Genomic DNA, 26,230 nt, shown 5'->3' with positions numbered 1-26,230 from the left:
ATCTGATTAATTTGATATATAACACTTGTATATTGTGTGTGACTGAGTCTGCATACGGAACAGAACGTGTATTGGAAAAAGCTGCTGCATTGTAGCAATTCGTATACAGATCAGAGACTCAGTTGCACACAGATATACAAGTGTCATATCAAAGTAATCAACACAAAGACGCTAGAAGATTCTCACATGACCTGGTGCGCCAAGAGCTGCTGTTTGGCGTTACTGCAGTAAACACGTTTGCATACAAGTGTTTTGCACCTGTTTACTGGTGAGGCACTTTTAGTCTATACTGTAATTTTATCAAACATACTTAAATACACTGTACAACAATAAAAAAATAGTGGCTAAGTGGATTATATTTGTTTTAGTGCATGTTCTCCCATGCAGAACAAATGTAAAAAATTTTGGATACATTTAAAAATGAAAAAGTATTTTTTAAGGATAGTACGTGGCATGGTGTTAGATTGGGTGATACGAAGGTTAAAGTATCGGCCTTCGCAGATGATCTACTCTTGTATCTTAGCAACCTGAAACAGGCACTTTCTTCCTTACAAAATATTTTAGCTGATTTTCAATTGGTTTCAGGTTTCACTGTTAACTTCACTAAAACAGAAGCTCTAGCATTACATACTGTAGCTAAGTCAGGATAGGGTAACTCTTTCCCTTTTCGCTGGGCCCAGGATCATTTATTATACCTGGGTCTGAGATTTCCTAGCGATCCTACCAAAATATACTCTCTCAATTATACTCACTTTGTAACTCAAATGTTAAAAGATTTTGAAAAATGGAAACATCTACCATTATCATATATTGGGAGATGCCATTTAAGATGGTCTCTTTTCCCAGATTTCTATACCCAGTCCAGATGCTGCCGTTTTTATTGAACAAAAAAAGATATTGCCACTATTAATGCGGCTTTATCCAAATTCATATGGGCAGATAAGCGCCCTCGGATATTGCTTTTGAAATTGCAACAGCCAGTATCGCTGGGGGGGCATTAATCTCCCCAACATACAAGACTATGCTATAGCTTCTAATCTGCGGTATGCGCTGGACTGGATAGGTGAAACCTCTACTTTTGTTAATTTGAGTATTGAACGGGACTTTCTTAACAACTCTTTGATTTCTATTTTGCATACCTCTTCACCCTCTCTTCCTGTAGAGGTCATAGATAACCCATTATTGTGCACGCCCTGTATGGCATGGCGTCTATCCCGTAAACGATTGGGATTATCCCATATTCGCACTGTATTTTCACCAATACTATATAATCGTGATTTTCAACAGGGTGAACCACATGAGATTTTCTGGACTTGGCATCTCCATGGACTCCGTTTGGCATTTCACTTGATGGATGATAGTTTCTCCACCACCCACACCCTGGAAAAGCTCAAGGAGCTGTTTTCTGATGTCCATATCCCCATATTTGCCTATTTCCAAGCCCGCAGTTTTGTGACTAGACTATTAACTGATCTAAATCATTCAAACCATTATTTAGTGTTTGATATACTAATAAAAACCCGATTAGGTACCTCCTTTCCTACCTCTTTATTATATGACCAAGTTAGGACGAGAATTGACCTTACTGCACTATCTACAGGTATGGCAAAGTGGAAAGATTCCTCCCCTAATCTTCCCCTACAAACTATTGGCCTCAGTCACACTGAATAAACAGTTACTTTCTTCATCGTTTGCTGAAATGCAATTTAAGATCCTCCACCGGGCATACTATACCCCAAAACTACGGTTCATAACGGGAGTGGCAGATGACTAACTGTTTTAAGTGTTGCCTCCCTGCCGCTGATATTCTCCATTGTCTCTGGTCTTGTCCGGTAGTCCAAACATTCTTGGTTAATGTCCAAAATTATGTAGCTAATGCCCTCCATATCTCTTTTAACCTAACAATGCCATGGGCACTGTGGAATTACTATACTCGACACCCACCTTCACAACACACTCCAGGCACTAAGCTTTTGCTTGCTAAGATAGCAGTAGTGGCTAAAGAAACTATTTTGTCCCAATGGATTCACGCTACCCCCATCCCTAGGTCTCTCATGTTGCAGATTAGCTCATGTTTACAGGATGGAGTGGATAGACTGTTCTTTAGATCTGGAATCTAGATCACAAACGTTTTTTGATATTTGGCTACCCTACGTTGTCTATTGAAGAAAGAGAATTTCTTCGGGGTATAGTACGTCTCACATCCTGATACAATTTGACTACGTTGGAGAGAGGCTTCTCGCCTTTCTAGACAATGGTTCATTTCAAAAGATATGCACTTCTGTAATGAATCATTCTGTCCACCCCAAGCTAATATTTGATGTTCTTTTGCAAACTGGAACTGTTTGTAAATTGTTTTTATACGATCCCTCCTATTTCTCGTTATAATTGTATGCATATGTATACTTCTATTTATGTTTAAAATTTACTTTGTCCTCCAATGGAGCTTTCCATATGTTTTATGTGTTGCCTACTTGCCGACCTGTATGCAAGAATGTACTTACAGACTTTTATGTTGTTTATATCTTTTAATAAACATATTTGAAAAAAAAAGAAAGAAAAGTAATTACTGTACCATTTAAACTGTTGCAAATAGAAATTGAGGGTAGCTTTACTAATAAGCAGAATGTTAAAGCCGCGATCATCAGCACTGATTACTGTTGCCGTTTTTAAAACTACTGATGATTGGTGGCTTTGGTAAACTGCCCTCTTGTAAATATACCCCTTGGTCTGCTCATGAAAGGGTAATAATCCAGTCGTCATCAAGTAGCTAACAGATTATGAGATGTTTTGTGCCCCCTGCACTCATCCTTTTCAGGCACTGAGAGGCTCCCTATACTGAAGCTTCCTTATATGACTTATTCATTTACAAACAGGAAAGCACAAGATCAAAGGGAAAAGTATCTCACCATGATCAAAAACTATCTTCAGAGCGAACACACTCTAGGAATTTACATCTAGGTGATGTTTGAATCTGTTAGATAAAATCTTATTTCATTTTGAAGTTTTTGGTCGTTGAAGACATTTTTTAAAAGTAAATTCACAAAGCATTAAGATTTAGCACACATTATTTACTAAACTAATATCTCACCATTAATGAAAGCGCATTGCTTACTATGCCATCTAATGATCTTGGACCACTTACCATGAGCGTCAAAAAACTCATCATCGGAGCTCTCATCCGAGTCCCTGGCGATGCTCTGCATCCTCCATTCTGATATGCTGTGCCGGGATGGGCTCGCTGTGAGTGAAAGACAGAAAAGGAAACTTAAAGAGCTGAATTCACAGTATTTTCTATTCCACAGCAAGAAGAGAATTTATTATAAAAAAACAAATGTTCATATGGTATTTTTAAGTATTTAAACGAATTGCAGAACTCCCCCCCCCACCAAATAATAGATAACTAAATCATACTCTCTTGATACCGACACATTGAGAAATGTCGTGTATTACTTATCGTCCGTAATATTTGTTCCACAGTCTTTGTATATCATCTCTCAGTACCTATTATACTGAATATCATCTTAAAGAGAGCAAAAAATAATATCGGGGAGAAGAAACCAGACAACAAAGGTGCCCTATATGTTAGTAGGGAATGTGAGTTTTGGGGTGACAAGAGAATTGCTACAGTGAGTGAATATAATAGGCTACTATTTTAAACCTTTTTTCCTAATGAATGCTTTTGTTTGATGCAGTTCTTATTCAGGGCTAGTCATTTTTATAACATCAAGCTTCTACAGTACAATGCATTTAAACTAGGGTGACATAAAAAAGTATTTCCAGTGTAGCTAAATCCACTGCTGCGGTAACTAGTGTTTGCTTGCATTGAGGTAGCCAATCATTTCTCACACAGTGCTAATACACAAACGCGTCGTCAGAGGGCACCTCACCGGATACAGCGACCAGCTCTAAGTACAATGCATGGGAGAAGCATCACTATACCAGCTATAAAAAGTACATGCAATTGCAGTATTACAACATTCTGTTCTGCTACAATTGGGAGGATGGTACAGAATGAAGTTGTGTCTGCACGTAACTGACCTTTCATCTTTAAGGTGCCAATTATTCTACTACTGTACTCAGCTGACCATGCTCCCTACCATTTTTGAGGGGCAGAATTCACAAACCATTTCCACAAATGCTATTCCGATAGTTTTGCTGTGTCCATACAAATACAAAAGGATGGTGGGAGTGAAATCTGTCCAGCAGTGAACAGGTTATTATTGGGCTGTCCTTGCTATTTGCATAAGCCTCATGCTGCTATGTTCTTGAATTTTTACCGTTTATTCTTTGGAAGAAAGGCAGCGGGGAGCAAGCAATGTGTTCTACTTCTCCACTCATGCATATCAATTTTGAATCATAATTCACCTTTAAAATGCCGCCTGTACAATACAGGTCACGAGCTGCTGAATCAGACTCTAGAAAGAGGCTTTTCAGTGCAAGCTAAATTAGAATTTTCCTTTGAATTGTTTGCATTTGTTTCTCCTGTACAGCTAACGAAGATGGTCAGTTTGATATATGACGACTAAGTTGTTTACACAGTTCCATTTCATTTGGGAGATTTAATTGCCGATGTAGGCTTAAATGTGTACGGCTTTTCTTGACAGAAATGGGAGAGAGAGAGGCAGAGGTAGAGCTAGAGAAACTAGAATAAAAGTATCTATGGATGAATGAATGTGGAGAAGTGCAATTACAGATCTCTTATTTCTTTCCTGAAACTTGGAATGAGAAGGGAGAGTAAGGTCATTAGAAGAAATATTAGTGTTCACGCTAGGCTGTTTTAGCAGGGAGCCGCGCCCTGCCCGATTTTTAAGGGCAAAATCCGCCCTGCCCTTTCTGCGGCGCCCTGCTAAAGCCGCCGTCTGCTTTCTGCCCTCCTAGCGTGTAAAGTTGCCATGCGCAGGGCCGGCAACAGAAATCTTGGGGCCTGGTACACTGATATTTCTGCGGGCACCCCCCATCCATGACATGTGCCTAAACTAAACCCAAACTCCTGGAAAACCAAACGCACACACTTACCATCAACACACAGCCACCGCACCGCTATCCACTACAGGTTCCGAGTCCCCAGAAGAAGCTGCCAGCCAGCCAGCCAGCCTGCCTGAGTGTGTCTGCGCACTGGCCTGGCAGTCTTTCTAGCCACAGTCCCGCTCCTCACAGCCCAGACAGGGCGGGTGGGGAGGAGAGGAGGACACAGAGTCGCAACGTCAGTGCACGACTGGCTGCTGGAGTTCCGGAGAACTGACCTGGGGCTCGGCTGGGGGCGGACAGTGAGATGTTATTACCACAGGGAGGCCGCTGAACAACAAGAAGTGCTACTAGTAAGTTTTAAAAGAAAATATAGAACAATTACTTTTTGCGCTATAAGACTAAATTACCAGGTGACCAGAAACGCATTTGCGCTATAAGACTAAATTACCAGGTGACCAGAAACGCATTTGTATTTTAATAATGTGGTTTTATTTTATATACTACTCTTTTCTAATAAAAATGGAGTATATACAGAATACGACTGTTAATTCAATAAAACATCTACACAACTGCATCCTCATATGGCATCCAATGTCATATCAATAAAAAGAAAAAGTTTTTAAAAAGATGTTACGTGACAAAAATATCTGAAACATTATATGAATATAAAACTGTTCATATACTGTTCCGCTCCAAAGAAGTGCTGTAGCATAAATTACTGTATGTATTCGCTGTTGGTATATCTGTATGCGATACAAATATGATGCTATGTCTCGCTGGCCCGGTGATAGCGTTGTTTGAATATAAGGAGCTTACCGATCCATACTTTGCTGTATGCTGGCACAGGTGATACCGCGGCAGTGAGTATTTTCCTAACTCACCTGCCAATGCTGTCAGAGTCTAATAAAGCTTGGCTGCAGCGCTTAGTGACAGGCTGCGGATTGTGGCTGAGCAGCATCTGGCGCTTTGCAGAGCAGCTGTGTCGTCTTTCACCGAGGTCCCTCTGGTGAATCCAGTTTTAAAACACAGCGGGCGGGTCGTGTCCGCCGCGATGACGGAATCTTTGTGATTATTTAAATCCATGATCCATGCTGCTGCCACTGCTGGACCTTCGGGCCCCTCACAACATCGGGGCCTGTGATGGGTGTCCCCTTTGCCCCCCCTGTTGCCCGGGACTGCGCATGCACACGTCATCCATTCACGCTATGGGAGAGAGCTTGGGGGAAGCCCAGCACCTCCGTAGGTGCTGGAACGCCCCCAACAGTGCCACAGCCGCCCACCCACGCCCCCTGTAGTAACGTCTGTGGGCTGCACCGCCCACTTAAATGATGTTGCATGGTCACACCCCCTATTTTGCATGGACACGCCCACACACATATGCCACGCAGTCCGGGGCCCTGCCCTCTACAATTTCTAGAGGGAACACTACAATATGCAGTGTGAATTCACACTTGTTGCGCGTCCCCATTGATGTCATGAAAGCATTTATGATGAAGCTACATGACTTAGGGGGTCATTCATACCCGATCGCACGCTAGATTTTTTTGCAGCGGTGCTATCGGGACTGAACTGCGCATGCACCACAATGCGCAGGCGCAACGGCCACCGGTGAGGGGCATCGCCGGACAGCGACGTATTTTATGAAGAAAGCGATCGCACCGCAATCGCAAGAAGACTGACAGGAGGAGGCCGTTTGTGGGTGTCAACTGACCGTTTCTTGGGAGTGTCCGGAAAAACGCAGGTGTGCCCAGTTATTTGGAGGGAGGATTCCGGACGTCAGCTCCTAGCCGGATCATCGCAGCGGCTGAGTAAGTCCTGAGCTGTGCAGCGACTGCACAAACTTTTGTTTGTGCAGCTCTCTGCACAAGCGATCGCACCTCTGCACATCGTTTACCCCCTCCCCTTGTAGGCAGCAACTACCTGATCGCAGCACTGCAAAAAAACGCCTGTGTGCGATCAAGTCTGAATCACCCCCTTAGTGCAATATTATTAACAGGTAGCGCAGCATGTCAAATCAAGCACTGAAGAGACAAAGCCTACAATTAAATGCATTTTGATACCTTGAGTATCAAAATAGGAAAACAAAATTTACAAATCACGCACACAAACTCATCTTGAAATGTTGCTATGCTGAGGACTTACCAGAACGTGATTCCGCAAGATGTAAGGTACAACTCAATGGTAGAAACACAAACATACTTTTGCTTATTTTTTTTTCTCTCTTTTCTGGCCTAATATATAATGATTATCTACTCATTGTGAAAATACAAGGACTTCACATGCTGCTTTCTGCACTATTACCCTTGAAATTACCTCCTCTTTCATCAGGGACTGTATGTAGTAATGATTTTCTTTACAGTTACTAGCAATGGTGCTGGGCATCTAGGGACATCTGTGTACCAAAGTTTCTAAATGAAAATCCCCAGACACCTACACAAAAAAGTTGCTACTGTATCTTGCACTCTCAACAGAAAGGAAACCGAATAAGGATGGTGTTATCACTGCTTTCATGGACATCAGCAGGAATTCGGGAATGGACTTCTACAAAGGAAGTTCTAAGAGGTATTTTTCATAATAATGTATAGGGAGCTTAAATATAAGCTTTTGTAAGCAAGCCATAGAGCATTTTTATGTTAGCTTCAAGTTTGGATGTTTGCTTCATTTAGAATTCTAGATACTGTTCAAGCATATGTCTTCATAGACTAGAAGAATGTGTGGAATAGAAAGAACAATTAGAGCTGATGTAAGTTTGTACTGGAAATCAGATTCCAAGAAGAATTAAAGAACTGCTGCCCTTACCTCCCCTCTTTGAAGATCTAGAAGATCTGGAGGAAGTGGACCACTGCTTGGTCAATCCTCTTCCTGATAGTGACTCTGTCATTCCACTTGGTTCATCAACGGTTTCTATAGAGGTGATGACCTTTGCCTCTGAATCTTTTTCTCCAGGAGATTCCTTGGCTCCGTGTTGTTCGCCTTCATTTTCATTTAGGCTAAACTGTGCCATTTTCTGGGCCAGCATCAGTTGAGTTTCTTTCTCCAGCTGTCTGATGTCCTCTATGGTTAAACCATACCATTCATCTTGCCAACACCAGGCTTGCCTATGTGCTCTAACCATAACTTTTCGGAGACCTGCCAATCATGAATAAAATAACAGTATTAAAAAGATTATAAAAAATTATATGTACTAAACACATTGATATTTGTTTCAAAACTATGTTTTTATTTTTGACAGCCAAAAAATATAAACAAAGCGAGACAGTAAATCAGTTAAAAGGGGTATAACTACAGGCAATTTAATAACAGTACCAAACTAATACAAATAAAAAAAGGAAGGAGAATGAAATAAAAAAAAAAGGACAAAAGAAAAAGGAAAAAGAAGAAAAAGGAGATAGCAGAGTGCAGGAAGGGGTTGGGTATGTGTGGGAGGGTGGGGGTGGGGGGGGGGGGGGGGTGAGCGCAGTGGGAATAGTCCCTGTTGGTTGGCATGCTGACCGTCGGGATAGTGACGGTTCGGGATGTAGCTGCCGGTATTGTGACCACCGGTCACATAGCTACACCCCTGCAAGAAGATGTGGAAAATAATGATGAAACCACAGGAACCAGACTTTGTGAAAGGAAGCCATAGAATTGTTTTGTAAACTCGTAATGTATTCCATAGAGGTCACAAGGCATATATTGGCATTGGAGGGCTGCCAGTGCGGGTGCTGCTTGAGACTTCCAGTTTATGTCTATTAAAAGACTTTGCGACATTGCAGATATGAACTATTAACTTTTCCTGATGCTTATTAGTGGACCGAATTGAAGCATTCAGGAGCACTACAGTTACATCTTGCAAAACGAACAGACCGGTCATATTGGAGATCAAATTACACACTTGGTCCCAAGAGGAGCTAATGCTAGGGCAAGACCACCATGTGTGAAAAAATAAGAATTTACTTACCGATAATTCTATTTCTCGTAGTCCGTAGTGGATGCTGGGGACTCCGTAAGGACCATGGGGAATAGCGGCTCCGCAGGAGACTGGGCACAGAAGTAAAGCTTTAGAACTACCTGGTGTGCACTGGCTCCTCCCCCTATGACCCTCCTCCAAGCCTCAGTTAGGATACTGTGCCCGGACGAGCGTACACAATAAGGAAGGATTTTGAATCCCGGGTAAGACTCATACCAGCCACACCAATCACACCATATAACTCGTGATCTAAACCCAGTTAACAGCATGATAACAGAGGAGCCTCTAGAAAAGATGGCTCACTACAGCAATAACCCGATTTTTTGGTAACAATAACTATGTACCAGTATTGCAGACAATCCGCACTTGGGATGGGCGCCCAGCATCCACTACGGACTACGAGAAATAGAATTATCGGTAAGTAAATTCTTATTTTCTCTAACGTCCTAAGTGGATGCTGGGGACTCCGTAAGGACCATGGGGATTATACCAAAGCTCCCAAACGGGCGGGAGAGTGCGGATGACTCTGCAGCACCAAATGAGAGAACTCCAGGTCCTCCTCAGCCAGGGTATCAATTTTGTAGAATTTTACAAACGTATTTGCTCCTGACCAAGTAGCTGCTCGGCAAAGTTGTAAAGCCGAGACCCCTCGGGCAGCCGCCCAAGATGAGCCCACCTTCCTTGTGGAGTGGGCATTTACAGATTTTTGGCTGTGGCAGGCCTGCCACAGAATGTGCAAGCTGAATTGTACTACAAATCCAACGAGCAATAGTCTGCTTAGAAGCAGGAGCACCCAGCTTGTTGGGTGAATACAGGATAAACAGCGAGTCAGATTTTCTGACTCCAGCCGTCCTGGAAACATATATTTTCAGGGCCCTGACAACGTCTAGCAACTTGGAGTCCTCCAAGTCCCTAGTAGCCGCAGGCACCACAATAGGTTGGTTCAGGTGAAACGCTGAAACCACCTTAGGGAGAAACTGAGGACGAGTCCTCAATTCCGCCCTGTCCGAATGGAAAATCAGATAAGGGCTTTAACAGGATAAAGCCGCCAATTCTGACACGCTCCTGGCCCAGGCCAGGGCCAACAGCATGACCACTTTCCATGTGAGATATTTTAACTCCACAGATTTAAGTGGTTCAAACCAATGTGACTTTTGGAACCCAAAAACTACATTGAGATCCCAAAGTGCCACTGGAGGCACAAAAGGAGGCTGTATATGCAGTACCCCTCTTACAAACGTCTGAACTTCAGGGACTGAAGCTAGTTCTTTTTGGAAGAAAATTGACAGGGCCGAAATTTGAACCTTAATGGACCCCAATTTCAGGCCCATAGACACTCCTGTTTGCAGGAAATGTAGGAATCGACCAGGTTGAATTTCCTCCGTCGGGCCTTACTGGCCTCGCACCACGCAACATATTTTCGCCAAATGCGGTGATAATGTTTTGCGGTTACATCCTTCCTGGCTTTGATCAGGATAGGGATGACTTCATCCGGAATGCCTTTTTTCCTTCCGGATCCGGCGTTCAACCGCCATGCCGTCAAACGCAGCCGCGGTAAGTCTTGGAACAGACAGGGTCCTTGCTGGAGCAGGTCCCTTCTTAGAGGTAGAGGCCACGGATCCTCCGTGAGCATCTCTTGAAGTTCCGGTTACCAAGTCCTTCTTGGCCAATCCGGAGCCACGAATATAGTGCTTACTCCTCTCCATCTTATTAATCTCAGTACCTTGGGTATGAGAGGCAGAGGAGGGAACACATACACTGACTGGTACACCCACGGTGTTACCAGAGCGTCTACAGCTATTGCCTGAGGGTCCCTTGACCTGGCGCAATACCTGTCGAGTTTTTCCCAACGGTTTATAATCATGTGGAAGACTTCTGGGTGAAGTCTCCACTCTCCCGGGTGGAGGTCGTGTCTGCTGAGGAAGTCTGCTTCCCAGTTGTCCACTCCCGGAATGAATACTGCTGACAGTGCTATCACATGATTTTCCGCCCAGCGAAGAATCCTTGCAGCTTCTGCCATTGCCCTCCTGCTTCTTGTGCCACCCTGTCTGTTTACGTGGGTGACTGCCGTGATGTTGTCCGACTGGATCAACACCGGCTGACCTTGAAGCAGAGGTCTTGCTAAGCTTAGAGCATTGTAAATGGCCCTTAGCTTCAGGATATTTATGTGAAGTGATGTCTCCAGGCTTGACCATAAGCCCTGGAAATTCCTTCCCTGTGTGACTGCTCCCCAGCCTCGCAGGCTGGCATCCGTGGTCACCAGGACCCAGTCCTGAATGCCGAATCTGCGGCCCTCTAGAAGATGAGCACTCTGCAACCACCACAGGAGGGACACCCTTGTCCTTGGTGACAGGGTTATCCGCTGATGCATCTGAAGATGCGACCCGGACCATTTGTCCAGCAGGTCCCACTGGAAAGTTCTTGCGTGGAATCTGCCGAATGGGATTGCTTCGTAGGAAGCCACCATTTTACCCAGAACCCTTGTGCATTGATGCACTGAGAGTTGGCTCGGTTTTAGGAGGTTCCTGACTAGCTCGGATAACTCCCTGGCTTTCTCCTCCGGGAGAAACACCTTTTTCTGGACTGTGTCCAGGATCATCCCTAGGAACAGAAGACGAGTCGTCGGAACCAGCTGCGATTTTGGAATATTGAGAATCCAATCGTGCTGCCGCAACACTACCTGAGATAGTGCTACACCGACCTCCAACTGTTCCCTGGATCTTACCCTTATCAGGGAATCGTCCAAGTAAGGGATAACTAAAATTCCCTTCCTTCGAAGGAATATCATCATTTCGGCCATTACCTTGGTAAAGACCCGGGGTGCCGTGGACCATCCATACGGCAGCGTCTGAACTGATAGTGACAGTTCTGTACCATAAACCTGAGGTACCCTTGGTGAGAAGGGTAAATTGGGACATGAAGGTAAGCATCCTTGATGTCCCGAGACATCATGTAGTCCCCTTCTTCCAGGTTCGCAATCACTGCTCTGAGTGACTCAATCTTGAATTTGAACCTCTGTATGTAAGTGTTCAAAGATTTTAGATTTAGAATCGGTCTCACCGAGCCGTCCGGCTTCGGTACCACAACAGTGTGGAATAATACCCCGTTCCCTGTTGCAGGAGGGGTACCTTGATTATCACCTGCTGGGAATACAGCTTGTGAATGGCTTCCAAAACTGTCTCCCTGTCAGAAGGAGACATCGGTAAAGCCGACTTTAGGAAACGGCGAGGGGGAGACGTCTCGAATTCCAATTTGTACCCCTGAGATATCACCTGAAGGATCCAGGGGTCTACTTGCGAGTGAGCCCACTGCGCGCTGAAATTCATTGAGACGGGCCCCCCACCGTGCCTGATTCTGCTTGTAAAGCCCCAGCGTCATACTGAGGGCTTGGCAGAGGCGGGAGAGGGTTTCTGTTCCTGGGAACTGGCTGATTTCTGCAGCCTTTTTCCTCTCCCTCTGTCACGGGGCAGAAATGAGGAACCTTTTGCCCGCTTGTCCACGAAAAGACTGCGCCTGATAATACGGCGTCTTCTCATGTTGAGAGGCGACCTGGGGTACACACGTGGATTTCCCAGCTGTTGCCGTGGCCACCAGGTCTGAAAGACCGACCCCAAATAACTCCTCCCCTTAATAAGGCAATACTTCCAAATGCCGTTTGGAATCCGCATCACCTGACCACTGTCGTGTCCATAACCCTCTACTGGTAGAAATGGACAACGCACTTAGACTTGATGCCAGTCGGCAAATATTCCGCTGTGCATCACGCATATATAGAAATGCATCTTTCAAATGCTCTATAGGCAATAATATACTGTCCCTATCTAGGGTATCAATATTTTCAGTCAGGGAATCCGACCACGCCAACCCAGCACTGCACATCCAGGCTGAGGCGATTGCTGGTCGCAGTATAACACCAGTATGTGTGTAAATACATTTTAGGATACCCTCCTGCTTTCTATCAGCAGGATCCTTAAGGGCGGCCATCTCAGGAGAGGGTAGAGCCCTTGTTCTTACAAGCGTGTGAGCGCTTTATCCACCCTAGGGGGTGTTTCCCAACGCACCCTAACCTCTGGCGGGAAAGGATATAATGCCAATAACATTTTAGAAATTATCAGTTGTTATCGGGGGAAACCCACGCATCATCACACACCTCATTTAATTTCTCAGATTCAGGAAAACTACAGGTAGTTTTTCCTCACCGAACATAATACCCCTTTTTGGTGGTACTCGTATTATCAGAAATGTGTAAAACATTTTTCATTGCCTCAATCATGTAACGTGTGGCCCTACTGGAAGTCACATTTGTCTCTTCACCGTCGACACTGGAGTCAGTATCCGTGTCGGCGTCTATATCTGCCATCTGAGGTAACGGGCGCTTTAGAGCCCCTGACGGCCTATGAGACGTTTGGACAGGCACAAGCTGAGTAGCCGGCTGTCTCATGTCAACCACTGTCTTTTATACAGAGCTGACACTGTCACGTAATTCCTTCCAACAGTTCATCCACTCAGGTGTCGACCCCCTAGGGGGTGACATCACTATTACAGGCAATCTGCTCCGTCTCCACATCATTTTTCTCCTCATACATGTCGACACAAATGTACCGACACACAGCACACACACAGGGAATGCTCTGATAGAGGACAGGACCCCACTAGCCCTTTGGGGAGACAGAGGGAGAGTTTGCCAGCACACACCAGAGCGCTATATATATACAGGGATAACCTTATATAAGTGTTTTTCCCCTTATAGCTGCTGTATTGTTAATACTGCGCCTAATTAGTGCCCCCCTCTCTTTGTGCTGAGGAGATAGGCTCCGCCCCTTTTTCGCGGACTTTTCTCCTGCTTTTTTATGGATTCTGGCAGGGGTTAAAATTCATCCATATAGCCCTGGGGGCTATATGTGATGTATTTTCGCCAGCCAAGGTGTTTTTATTGCTGCTCAGGGCGCCCCCCCCTAGCGCCCTGCACCCTCAGTGACCGAAGTGTGAAGTGTGCTGAGGAGCAATGGCGCACAGCTGCAGTGCTGTGCGCTACCTTGGTGAAGACAGGACGTCTTCTGCCGCCGATTTTCCGGATCTCTTCTGTCTTCTGGCTCTGTAAGGGGGCCGGCGGCGCGGCTCTGGGACCCATCCATGGCTGGGCCTGTGATCGTCCCTCTGGAGCTAATGTCCAGTAGCCTAAGAAGCCCAATCCACTCTGCACGCAGGTGAGTTCGCTTCTTCTCCCCTTAGTCCCTCGATGCAGTGAGCCTGTTGCCAGCAGGTCTCACTGAAAATAAAAAACCTAAAACTAAACTTTTCACTAAGCAGCTCAGGAGAGCCACCTAGTGTGCACCCTTCTCGTTCGGGCACAAAAATCTAACTGAGGCTTGGAGGAGGGTCATAGGGGGAGGAGCCAGTGCACACCAGGTAGTTCTAAAGCTTTACTTTTGTGCCCAGTCTCCTGCGGAGCCGCTATTCCCCATGGTCCTTACAGAGTCCCCAGCATCCACTTAGGACGTTAGAGAAAAACGTACTATGCTTTCCACAACGACTTCAACATCTTCCAGGAACTGGAAGTTGATGGAATTACAGCATGGAGTTAAGGGGGTAATTCCGAGTTGATCGCAGCAGCAAGTTTGTTAGCAATTGGGCAAAACCATGTGCACTGCAGGGGGAGCAGATATAACATTTGCACAGAGAGTTAGATTTGGGTGGGTTATAGTGTTTCTGTGTAGGGTAAATACTGGCTGCTTTATTTTTACACTGCAAGTTAGATTTCAGTTGGAATACACCCCACCCAAATCTAACTCTCTCTGCACATGTTATATCTGTCCCCCCTGCAGTGCACATGGTTTTGCTCAACTACTAACAAATTTGCTGCTGCGATCAACTCAGAATTAGGCCCTAAAACGGCACCAAGTACCATCTATGAGAATAGCTTATAGCACATTTCCCCTTATAATGACACTAATTGAAGCTCTAGCATTTCAAGATCTAATGGTGTTCTATCCCTCATTTTCAACCGAGGCTGACAAGTCAGCCTTCCAGGTCAATTCTTGGGGTACCTGATGCTGGGAAGTTGGGGCCAAAATGGAGTGATACAGTACAGAGATGTTGGCCAACCGAATATACACACAGATGTTCAAACGGGAACAGCATCTGCACAGATGTAAGCTGAGAATTAATAAAATTAATAATCTGCAAATATTGGTGGCGACACAAGGATAGTGATCGCGCTGAGTTAAAAAAAAAAGTGGGTCCCAGGGTCCCCTCACTTTTAAAAATTGGGGTCCTACCTGTCCTTTTCTGGGTCCCATCGGAATGAAGGTTTTCATTAATCTTATTATAAAAATATAAAAACACAGACATGATTTGGACACTACAAAGTGTTGAAAGGGGGAGGATAGGGTGACAATGCTGCTGGGCAGTGTAGCATACAGGACACTGCACCAGAGCTGTAACTAGACATTTTGGCATCCTAAGGCAGAATGCGAATTGGTGCTCCCCATCGTACATGTCTTTGGCTTGCAGCAAAAATTTAGGGCCGTTGATTCATGGGGAAGGGGCGTGGACACATAGTAGTGGCAATTCAAATTACACCACACAGTAGTGCAGCTTATACACATTGCACCAGGTAGAACCTCCTATACACACTGCGCCAGGTAGAGCACGTTCTACATATTGCGCCAGATAGAGCATGTTCTACACTTTGCGCCAGGTAGAGCATGTTCTACACTTTGCGCCAGACAGAGAACTTATACACATTGCGCCAGGCAGAGCACGTTATACTCTTTGCGCGGCAGAGAACATTATATTCTTTGCGCCAGGCAGAGCACGTTATACTCTTTGCGCCTGGCAGAGCACGTTATACACTTTGCGCCAGGCAGAGCACATTATACACATTGCGCCAGGTAGAGCACTGAGACGCATTGCACCAGGTAAAGCACTGAGACACATTGCACCAGGTATTGCACTGAGACACATTGCACCAGGTATTGCACTGATACACATTGCACCAGGTATTGCACTGAGACACAATGCACCAGGTATTGCACTGAGACACACTGCACCAGGTAACGCACTGAGACACACTGCACCAGGTAAAGCACTGAGACACACTGCCCCAGGTAAAGCACTGAGACACACTGCACCAGGTAAAGCACTGAGACACACTGCACCAGGTAAAGCACTGAGACACACTGCACCAGGTAAAGCACTGAGACACACTGCACCAGGTAAAGCACTGAGACACACTGCACCAGGTAAAGCACTGAGACACACTGCACCAGGTAAAGCACTGAGACACACTGCACCAGGTAAAGCACTGAGACACATTGCACCAGGTAAAGCACTGAGACACACTGCACCAGGTAAAGCACTGAGACACACTGCACCAGGTAAAGCACTGAGACACACTGCACCAGGTAAAGCACTGAGACACGCTGCACCAGGTAAAGCACTGAGACACGCTGCACCAGGTAAAGCACTGAGACACACTGCACCAGGTAAAGCACTGAGACACTTTGCGCCAGGTAGAGCACGTTCTACACTTTGCGCCAGACAGAGAACTTATACACATTGCGCCAGGCAGAGCACGTTATACTCTTTGCGCGGCAGAGAACATTATATTCTTTGCGCCAGGCAGAGCACGTTATACTCTTTGCGCCTGGCAGAGCACGTTATACACTTTGCGCCAGGCAGAGCACATTATACACATTGCGCCAGGCAGAGCACATTATACACATTGCGCCAGGTAGAGCACTGAGACACATTGCACCAGGTAAAGCACTAAGACACTCTGCACCAGGTATTGCACTGAGACACATTGCGCCAGGTATTGCACGGATACACATTGCACCAGGTATTGCACTGAGACACAATGCACCAAGTAGAGCACTGAGACACACTGCACCAGGTAAAGCACTGAGACACACTGCACCAGGTAAAGCACTGAGACACACTGCACCAGGTAGAGCACTGAGACACATTGCACCAGGTAAAGCACTGAGACACACTGCACCAGGTAGAGCACTGAGACACATTGCACCAGGTAGAGCACTGAGACACATTGCACCAGGTAGAGCACTGAGACACATTGTACCAGGTAGAGCACTGAGACACATTGTACCAGGTAGAGCACTGAGACACATTGTACCAGGTAGAGCACTGAGACACATTGCACCAGGTAAAGCACTGAGACACACTGCACCAGGTAGAGCACTGAGACACATTGCACCAGGTAGAGCACAGAGACACAATGCACCAGGTAAAGCACTGAGACACAATGCACCAGGTAAAGCACTGAGACACATTGCACCAGGTAGACCACTGAGACACATTGCACCAGGTAAAGCACTGAGACACATTGCAGTAACCTCCACAGACCCCCCCCCCCCCCCCGACAGCGTTGTGGGAACCCCTACAGCAAGCCCATCCACCACAACCACACACAGCCTTTTGCAGCCTGGGCACACATGCCGCTTGGGGGAGGAGGGGATGGACACCGGGCTGGGGGCACAGGGCAGATGTGGAGCAGCACTCACCGTTGTGGAGGAGGACGCTGTGCCGGGTGAGCGGGGCCAGTTTCTTGGTGCTGGCGGCTGAGACAGGGTCAGCGAGCAGTGGGGAGGAGGTGGAGCAGTGCAGGGTGAGCGGGGCCAGTCTGCCAGTGCTGCAGCACAGATTCATGGTACTGGCGGCGGAGCCCAGCCCAGGTCAGCGCCGCGGTGAGGGGGATTCAAACCGTGCCGGACTGGCGGGAGACACCGTAGGCTGTGATTGGCTGCTCCTCCCTGCTGCACGCTTACCCTGTCTCCGCTGCTGCTACAGGAGGTGATTGGCTGAGGAAACAGCCAGTCACCTCCTGAGTCCTCTGACTGGCTAGCACGGTGCCACACAGATCCAGATGAGCGCGTCCCGTGGACCCCCTAATCTTCTAAAAGTGGGTCCCAGGTCGCTGTTTCTGGGTAAAATACTCGCCGTAGCGCGTTTTTGCAATCACTGCAAGGAAGGGATGAAGCAGCAAGACTGAAGATCTGCAAATTGAGTTGGAGCAGATTTACCATTCACATCAATCTGAAGCCCCAGCCAAAATGGTAGCATGGGATCACTACACCGTGAAGGAAGTAAAGAGTGATTCCAAAGTGGGGACATGTGAAAGGGGTGAGGGGCCAACTCATGGGTCACACAAAGTCTATCTCACACTGCTAGAGTAAACCAAATAGTAGGAACCAGGTAAGTCAAGGCTAGTTTGAGAGGCTTAGTAAGCCAAATTATATTGTCAACCCTCCCACAAGTTTCAAGATCCACTCATCTCTTACATCCGGCGTCCAAGTGCCACGATAGGACGTTGTTGAGTTGGGCTGCACAGTAGTAGGATTGAAGTATTGGGAGGCCAAGGCCTCCCACGGACACCAGCTTTGCCAAAATCTGTGAGTATGAGGTCTGCAATTTGTCCAGATAAAACTATTACAAAGGGATTGCATGGAGCTCGGAGACCAGAGCCACAGCTAGGACTGCGACAGGGAGCATTTGGAACAGGCATAACAAGTAGGGGAAACGCTAATGGTTCAATACTTAATGCAAAAAGAAGGGGGAGAGTGGGCATCCCTGTCTTGTCCCATTTCCTAGATCAAACCGTGAGGAGTACAGATAATTCGTCCTAACGGACGATGAGGGCCAGGAATAGAGAGACTTAATTGCTCATGAAGCCTTCTCCACATCTAAGGCCAGGATAACGTTCGGAATCTTGCTGGTGTTAATATAGTGTAAACACACTGATTCTTTATTTTAATTCTACCACAACAAGCTTTTATTAAGGAGGTCCAAATATTTACTGCTCATACCTACTACATTCTAAATATTTACTGCTCATACCTACTACAGTCTACAAAACAAATTCAATGTAAAACAAATTATCTTTTGGATAACCCACCCCCTATCATAAACCAGCACCCCATCATCTCCCTCCTTCTATTCTGGTTAGTGAAGTCAAGACTTGGAAATAGATCACCTTCAGCAATGAAAGTAAAAGAAATATCATAGACATGGCCTTACGTTATGGGACAAGGTTTTTCTAGGGGTGTATGGGCACATTATGGGGGTTTACCAAAATAATAAATAATTTTAAGATACTAGGTTTAACTATGAAGTGCTATTAAATAGAGTACCTCAGAGTACCAAGGCAGGAGAGCTGCAAGGAAACTCCGGTGTATATAGAAGGTCAAATAGTTGTCATTCCGGCTTGCACACGTAGCAGGATCTACATTACTTGATCAGCAATACTGTAGATAACTTGTTAGGTTAGTGTAAATAAACTAGCAATGACCATTAAGGGGATCTTGTATCATAAAAGGTGTAGAAGCCCTCTAAAGCTCATCAGTTAATTGTTAGAAAACAAATCTAAGATTCTGATTGGTAGTCAACTGCTCTTATAAATGTAAGAAACGATTTATGTACAAATGTAGAAATGTCACAATTTCCCAGGAGATGTGAATGCACAGAGCTAGAAGAGTCATACAAATAGACTATAACACATCATGTAGGGAATCGGGATGGCTGCTATTTATTAATGAAAGATAGCAGAAGATGTCCACAGCACATATCTTGCTTAATGTAGTGCACATGACATAAAACACGGCATCTACAGAAATATTTTTGTCTAGTCCAAAGAGAGATGTTAGCACAGAAAGGTCACAATATTAGACTGAAAGTCTAAGTGGAGATGTAAATAGGGTTCAGCTGCTATTTATTTTAAGACACAATGTAACTGGTATTGTTGTAGTTTGAAAACCGCACTCTCAGGGAATAAAAACAAATTTTTCCATCTTCTAGCAGTCATCCTCCTAAATCATGTCCTACTGTTCTCCATTTCACAACCTACTTACCCACTCTGTGTCACCCTCATTTGTGTCAACCCATTTAGATATTAAGCTTTGCAGACATGACCTTATGTCTTGTTTTCCTGCCCACAGGCTGGGAAATACCGCCACCGGAATCGCGCCGTCACATGCAACCGCTCCGACCTAAAAAATTGCAGCGGGTCTATTGCCATCGCAGCCAGGCTGCTCCGGTAGGAGTTATCCACAATTTCAGCGATCACGCTGTAATTGCGGCGCAATCACAATTTCAGTGTGATCTCAGTGGGTGGGTGGTGGGCTGCATGCTGGGTGGCCTTGCCCTGTGATAGGCAACCCCCAACATGCGAGTCAAAGGATTGCAAATTCTGCTAAAAAACCCTGAATTTGCAATCCGTACTGAATAATCACTTTAGGCTTTACTTAGGGTAAGTTTGCCAGCACTGAGACAGCCAAAGGCAGGGAATCTCTAATAATCGCACGCCACTGGGATCGGTTTACAGCGGATTGCTTGGCATCATGAATATGGAAGCGCAATGGTTGAAAGTCTTGGACAATCTGCTTTATCCAGGTTTTAATTGGCGCACCACATGCTATTTTCCATTCATCTGGGTGTGTATTATTTAGGCACTGGTAAGGTATTTTTTTAAGCTCCATTCTGCAGACATGTCCGAACCACTTTAAACGCTGTCTTTTAATATAGGATTCAATTGTGGGTTGGTCTTGGCATAGAAGAGCATGGGTAATACTACACAACCTCGACTGATACCAGTTGAAACTGTAAATAGTTGGGACATGTGGTCCGCATATTTTACTTTGTTTGATCCATTGTTATAGAGAGCTTGAAACACCTCAAGGGCACACCAAACAGATTCACAATGTCAAAGGCACATTTAAAGGCAACAAAACTATAAAAAGGTCTATCTTTGATTGTATGTGTGATTTCAGTATTTGCCTGATAGCGAAAATATGGTCACTGCATCCTCTAATGGGCCTAAATCCAGCTTGTTGTTCTTTGCCGTTGCTTTAGCGTGTTTTTAGTAGCCATGAGTGTATAAATGATGTTAATATTTTGCTGGATGCTATTAGTAAACTTATGCCCATAATACAAGATTGGTACCTAGAGGTATGCAACACCATAGGCTAAAGAACCCGAGTTATTTTACCACTTGTTAAAACAACAGAAATACTTACAGGTTAAACTATAAATCGCATAAGATAACAAAATGACACTTCACTCATGACACTACAGTCTTAAGTATAAAAAATAAGATTTTACTTACCGGTAAATCTATTTCTCGTAGTCCGTAGTGGATGCTGGGGACTCCGTAAGGACCATGGGGAATAGACGGGCTACGCAGGAGACAGGGCACTTTAAGAAAGAATTAGGATACTGGTGTGCACTGGCTCCTCCCTCTATGTCCCTCCTCTAGACCTCAGTTAAGGAAACTGTGCCCGGAAGAGCTGACAGTACAAGGAAAGGATTTTGGAATCCAGGGTAAGACTCATACCAGCCACACCAATCACACCGTATAACTCGTGATAAACTTACCCAGTTAACAGTATGAACAACAACTGAGCATCAGATAACCCTGATGCAACCATAACATAACCCTTATTTAAGCAATAACTATATACAAGTATTGCAGAAGAAGTCCACACTTGGGACGGGCGCCCAGCATCCACTACGGACTACGAGAAATAGATTTACCGGTAAGTAAAATCTTATTTTCTCTAACGTCCTAGTGGATGCTGGGGACTCCGTAAGGACCATGGGGATTATACCAAAGCTCCCAAACGGGCGGGAGAGTGCGGACGACTCTGCAGCACCGAATGAGCAAACACAAGGTCCTCCTCAGCCAGGGTATCAAACTTGTAGAACTTTGCAAAAGTGTTTGAACCTGACCAAGTAGCCGCTCGGCAAAGCTGTAATGCCGAGACCCCCTCGGGCAGCCGCCCAAGAAGAGGCCACCTTCCTTGTGGAGTGGGCTTTTACTGATTTTGGAAGCGGCAATCCAGCCGCAGAATGAGCCTGCTGAATCGTGTTACAGATCCAGCGAGCAATAGTTTGCTTTGAAGCAGGAGCACCCAGCTTGTTGGATGCATACAGGATAAACAGCGACTCAGTTTTCCTGACTCTAGCAGTTCTGGCTACATAAATCTTCAAAGCCCTGACTACATCTAGTAACTCGGAATCCTCCCAGTCACGAGTAGCCACAGGCACCACAATAGGTTGGTTCATAAGAAAAGATGACACCACTTTTGGCAGAAATTGTGGACGAGTCGCAATTCTGCCCTGTCCATATGGAAAACCAGATAGGGGCTTTTACATGACAAAGCCGCCAATTCTGACACACGCCTAGCCGAAGCCAAGGCTAATAGCATGACCACCTTCCACGTGAGATATTTTAACTCCACGGTTTTAAGTGGCTCAAACCAGTGTGATTTCAGGAAACTCAACACCACGTTAAGATCCCAAGGTGCCACTGGGGACACAAACGGGGGCTGAATATGCAGCACTCCCTTTACAAACGTCTGAACTTCAGGAAGAGAAGCCAGTTCTTTTTGAAAGAAAATGGATAGGGCCGAAATCTGGACCTTAATGGACCGCAATTTTAGGCCCAAAGTCATTCCCGACTATAGCAAGAGAAGGAAACGGCCCGGCTGGAATTCCTCCGTAGGGGCATTCCTGGCCTCACACCAAGCAACATATTTTCGCCATATACGGTGATAATGTTTAGCCGTCACGTCCTTCCTAGCCTTTATCAGCATAGGAATAACCTCATCTGGAATGCCTTTTTCTGCTAGGATCCGGCGTTCAACCGCCATGCCGTCAAACGCAGCCGCGGTAAGTCTTGGAACAGACAGGGCCCCTGTTGTAACAGATCCTGTCTTAGAGGTAGAGGCCATGGGTCCTCTGTGAGCATTTCTTGTAGCTCTGGATACCAAGTCCTTCTTGGCCAATCCGGAACAATGAGTATTGTTATCACTCCTCTTTTTCTTATGATTCTCAGCACCTTGGGTATGAGAGGAAGAGGAGGAAACACATAAACCGACTGGAACACCCACGGTGTCACTAGTGCGTCTACAGCTATCGCCTGAGGGTCTCTTGACCTGGCGCAATACCTCTGTAGCTTTTTGTTGAGACAGGATGCCATCATGTCCACCTGTGGCAGTTCCCATCGCCTTGCAATCTGCGTGAAGACTTCTTGATGAAGTCTCCACTCTCCCGGGTGGAGGTCGTGTCTGCTGAGGAAGTCTGCTTCCCAGTTGTCCACTCCCGGAATGAACACTGCTGACAGTGCTCGTATGTGATTCTCCGCCCATCGAAGAATTCTGGTGGCTTCCGCCATCGCCACCCTGCTCCTTGTGCCGCCTTGGCGGTTTACATGAGCCACTGCGATGATGTTGTCTGATTGAATCAGCACCGATTGGTTGCGAAGCAGGGTCTCCGCTTGACTTAAGGCGTTGTATATGGCCCTTAGTTCCAGGATATTTATGTGAAGGCAAGTCTCCTGACTTGACCGCAGACCCTGGAAATTTATTCCCTGTGTGACTGCCCCCCCACCCTCGGAGGCTTGCATCCATGGTCACCAGGACCCAGTCCTGAATGCCGAATCTGCGGCCCTCGAGAAGGTGAGCACTCTGCAGCCACCACAGAAGAGACACCCTGGCCCTGGGGGATAGGGTGATCAGCCGATGCATCTGTAGATGCGATCCGGACCACTTATCCAACAGATCCCATTGAAAGGTCCTCGCATGGAACCTGCCGAAGGGAATGGGCTCGTATGACGCCACCATCTTTCCCAGGACTCGCGTGCAGTGATGCACCGACACCTGTTTTGGTTTTAAGAGGTCTCTGACCAGTGTCATGAGTTCCTGAGCCTTCTCCGTCGGGAGAAAAACCTTCTACTGGTCTGTGTCCAGAATCATGCCCAGGAAGGGAAGACGCGTCGTAGGAATCAGCTGCGACTTTGGAATATTCAGAATCCAGCCGTGCTGTTGTAACACTTCCAGAGAGCGTGCTACGCTGATCAGCAACTGCTCTTTGGACCTCGCCTTTATGAGGAGATCGTCCAAGTATGGGATAATTGTGACTCCCTGCTTTCGCAGGAGCACCATCATTTCTGCCATTACCTTGGTAAATATTCTCGGTGCCGTGGACAGACCAAACGGCAACGTCTGGAATTGGTAATGACAATCCTGTACCACAAATCTGAGGTACTCCTGATGAGGTGGATAAATGGGGACATGAAGGTAAGCATCCTTTACGTCCAGAGACACCATAAAATCCCCTTCCTCCAGACTTGCGATGACCGCTCTGAGCGATTCCATCTTGAACTTGAACCTTTTCAGGTATATGTTCAGGGATTTTAAATTCAATATGGGTCTGACCGAACCGTCCGGTTTCGGTACCACAAACATTGTTGAATAGTAACCCCTTCCCTGTTGAAGGAGGGGAACCTTTACCACCACCTGCTGGAGATACAATTTGTGAATTGCTGCTAACACTATTTCCCTCTTTATGGGGGAAGCTGGCAGGGCCGATTTGAGGTAACGGTGAGGGGGCATCACTTCGAATTCCAGCTTGTAACCCTGAGACACAATCTCTATAGCCCAGGGATCCACCTGTGAGTCAACCCACTTGTGGCTGAAATTTCGGAGACGCGCCCCCACCGGGCCTGGTTCCGCCTGTGGAGCCCCAGCGTCATGCGGCGGATTTAGAGGAAGCCGGGGAGGACTTCTGTTCCTGGGAACTAACTGTATTGTGCAGCTTCTTTCCTCTACCCCTGCCTCTGGCAAGAAAGGACGCACCTCGGACTTTCTTGCCTCTATGTGATCGAAAGGACTGCATTTGATAATACGGTGCTTTCTTAGGTTGTGAGGGAATATATGGCAAAAAATTTGACTTTCCAGCCGTAGCTGTGGAGACCAGGTCCGAGAGACCGTCCCCAAACAACTCCTCACCCCTGTAAGGTAAAACCTCCATGTGCCTTTTTGAGTCGGCATCGCCTGTCCATTGCAGAGTACACAGGACCCTTCTGGCGGAAATCGACATTGCATTTATTCTAGAGCCCAGTAGGCTAATGTCTCTTTGGGCATCTCTCATATATAGGACAGCGTCTTTTATATGCCCCAGGGTCAGTACTATAGTATCCTTGTCCAAGGTATCAAGTTCCTCAGATAAGGTATCTGTCCATGCTGCTACAGCACTACACATCCAGGCCGACGCAATCGCCAGCCTTAGTAGGGTACCTGAATGTGTATAAATGGACTTCAGGATACCCTCCTGCTTTCTATCCGCAGCATCTTTTAGGGTGGCCGTATCCTGTGACGGCAGGGCTACCCTCTTGGATAAGCGTGTTAAAGCTTTGTCTACCCTAGGGGAGGATTCCCAGCGTAACCTGTCCGTTGGCGGGAAAGGATACGCCATAAGCATCCGTTTGGAAATCTGCAGTTTTCTATCTGGAGATTCCCAAGCCTTTTCACATAACTCATTTAACTCATGTGAAGGGGGAAAGGTTACCTCTTGCCTTTTTTCGCCAAACATATAAACCCTCTTGTCAGGGACTGGAGTTTCCTCTGTGATGTGTAACACATCTTCATTGCTATAATCATGTAGCGGATGGCTTTAGCCATTTTAGGCTGCAACTTTGCATCATCGCCATCGACACTGGAGTCAGAATCCGTGTCGATATCTGTGTCAACAACTTGGGATAGTGGGCGCTTCTGAGACCCCGACGGCCTCTGCGCTGTAGGATCAGGCATGGGTTGAGACCCTGACTGTCCCAAGGCTTCAGCTTTATCCAACCTTTTATGCAAGGAATTAACATTATCATTTAAAACCTTCCACATACCCATCCAATCGGGTGTCGGCGCCGTCCCCACATTCATTTGTACCCGCTCTGTTTCCACATAGCCTTCCTCGTCAAACATGCCGACACAAGCGTACCGACACACCACACACACAGGGGATGCTCTATTTGAAGACAGTTCCCCCACAAGGCCTTTTGGAGAGACAGAGAGAGAGTATGCCAGCACACACCCCAGCGCTATATTACCCATGAGTCACACAGTAACTTAGTGTTAACCCAGTAGCTGCTGTATATACTGTCTTTGCGCCAAATTTATGTGCCCCCCCCCTCTCTTTTTACCCTCTTTCTACCGTGATTCTGCAGGGGAGAGCCTGGGGAGCTTCCTCTCAGCGGAGCTGTGGAGAGAAAATGGCACTGGTGAGTGCTGAGGAAGAATCCCCGCCCCCTCAGCGGCGGGCTTCTGTCCCGCGTTTTGCGTAAAAATAATGGCGGGGGCTCATGCATATATACAGTGCCCAACTGTATATATGCTGCTTTTGCCAAGAGGTACCTAATTGCTGTCCAGGGCGCCCCCCACCCCCCCCTGCGCCCTGCACCCTACAGTGACCGGAGTGTGTGGGTTTAGTGTGGGAGCAATGGCGCACAGCTGCAGTGCT

At 46.3% G+C, this 26,230-nt stretch overlaps 1 protein-coding gene across 26 annotated transcripts in view; it reads right to left on the bottom strand.

Moving 5' to 3' along the window:
• The window catches only part of PITPNM2 (phosphatidylinositol transfer protein membrane associated 2), a 545,353-nt gene that overhangs the window by 147,964 nt on the left and 371,159 nt on the right, over positions 1–26,230 (bottom strand). For all 26 annotated transcript variants that reach the window (XM_063964525.1, XM_063964523.1, XM_063964527.1 and 23 more), the window contains 2 exons: positions 7,771–8,100; positions 3,146–3,241 (listed from right to left, as the gene is read on the bottom strand). In XM_063964525.1, coding sequence (XP_063820595.1) covers positions 3,146–3,241; positions 7,771–8,100 — 426 coding nt within the window. The remainder of the gene's footprint in view (positions 1–3,145; positions 3,242–7,770; positions 8,101–26,230) is intronic.

The sequence above is a fragment of the Pseudophryne corroboree genome, chromosome 1 (genome assembly GCF_028390025.1).
Source record: "Pseudophryne corroboree isolate aPseCor3 chromosome 1, aPseCor3.hap2, whole genome shotgun sequence".
In the NCBI taxonomy this organism is placed as follows: Eukaryota; Metazoa; Chordata; class Amphibia; order Anura; family Myobatrachidae; genus Pseudophryne; species Pseudophryne corroboree.
Note: the sequence above shows the minus strand (reverse complement) of the source record. Positions and strands in the feature narration are given on the sequence as shown.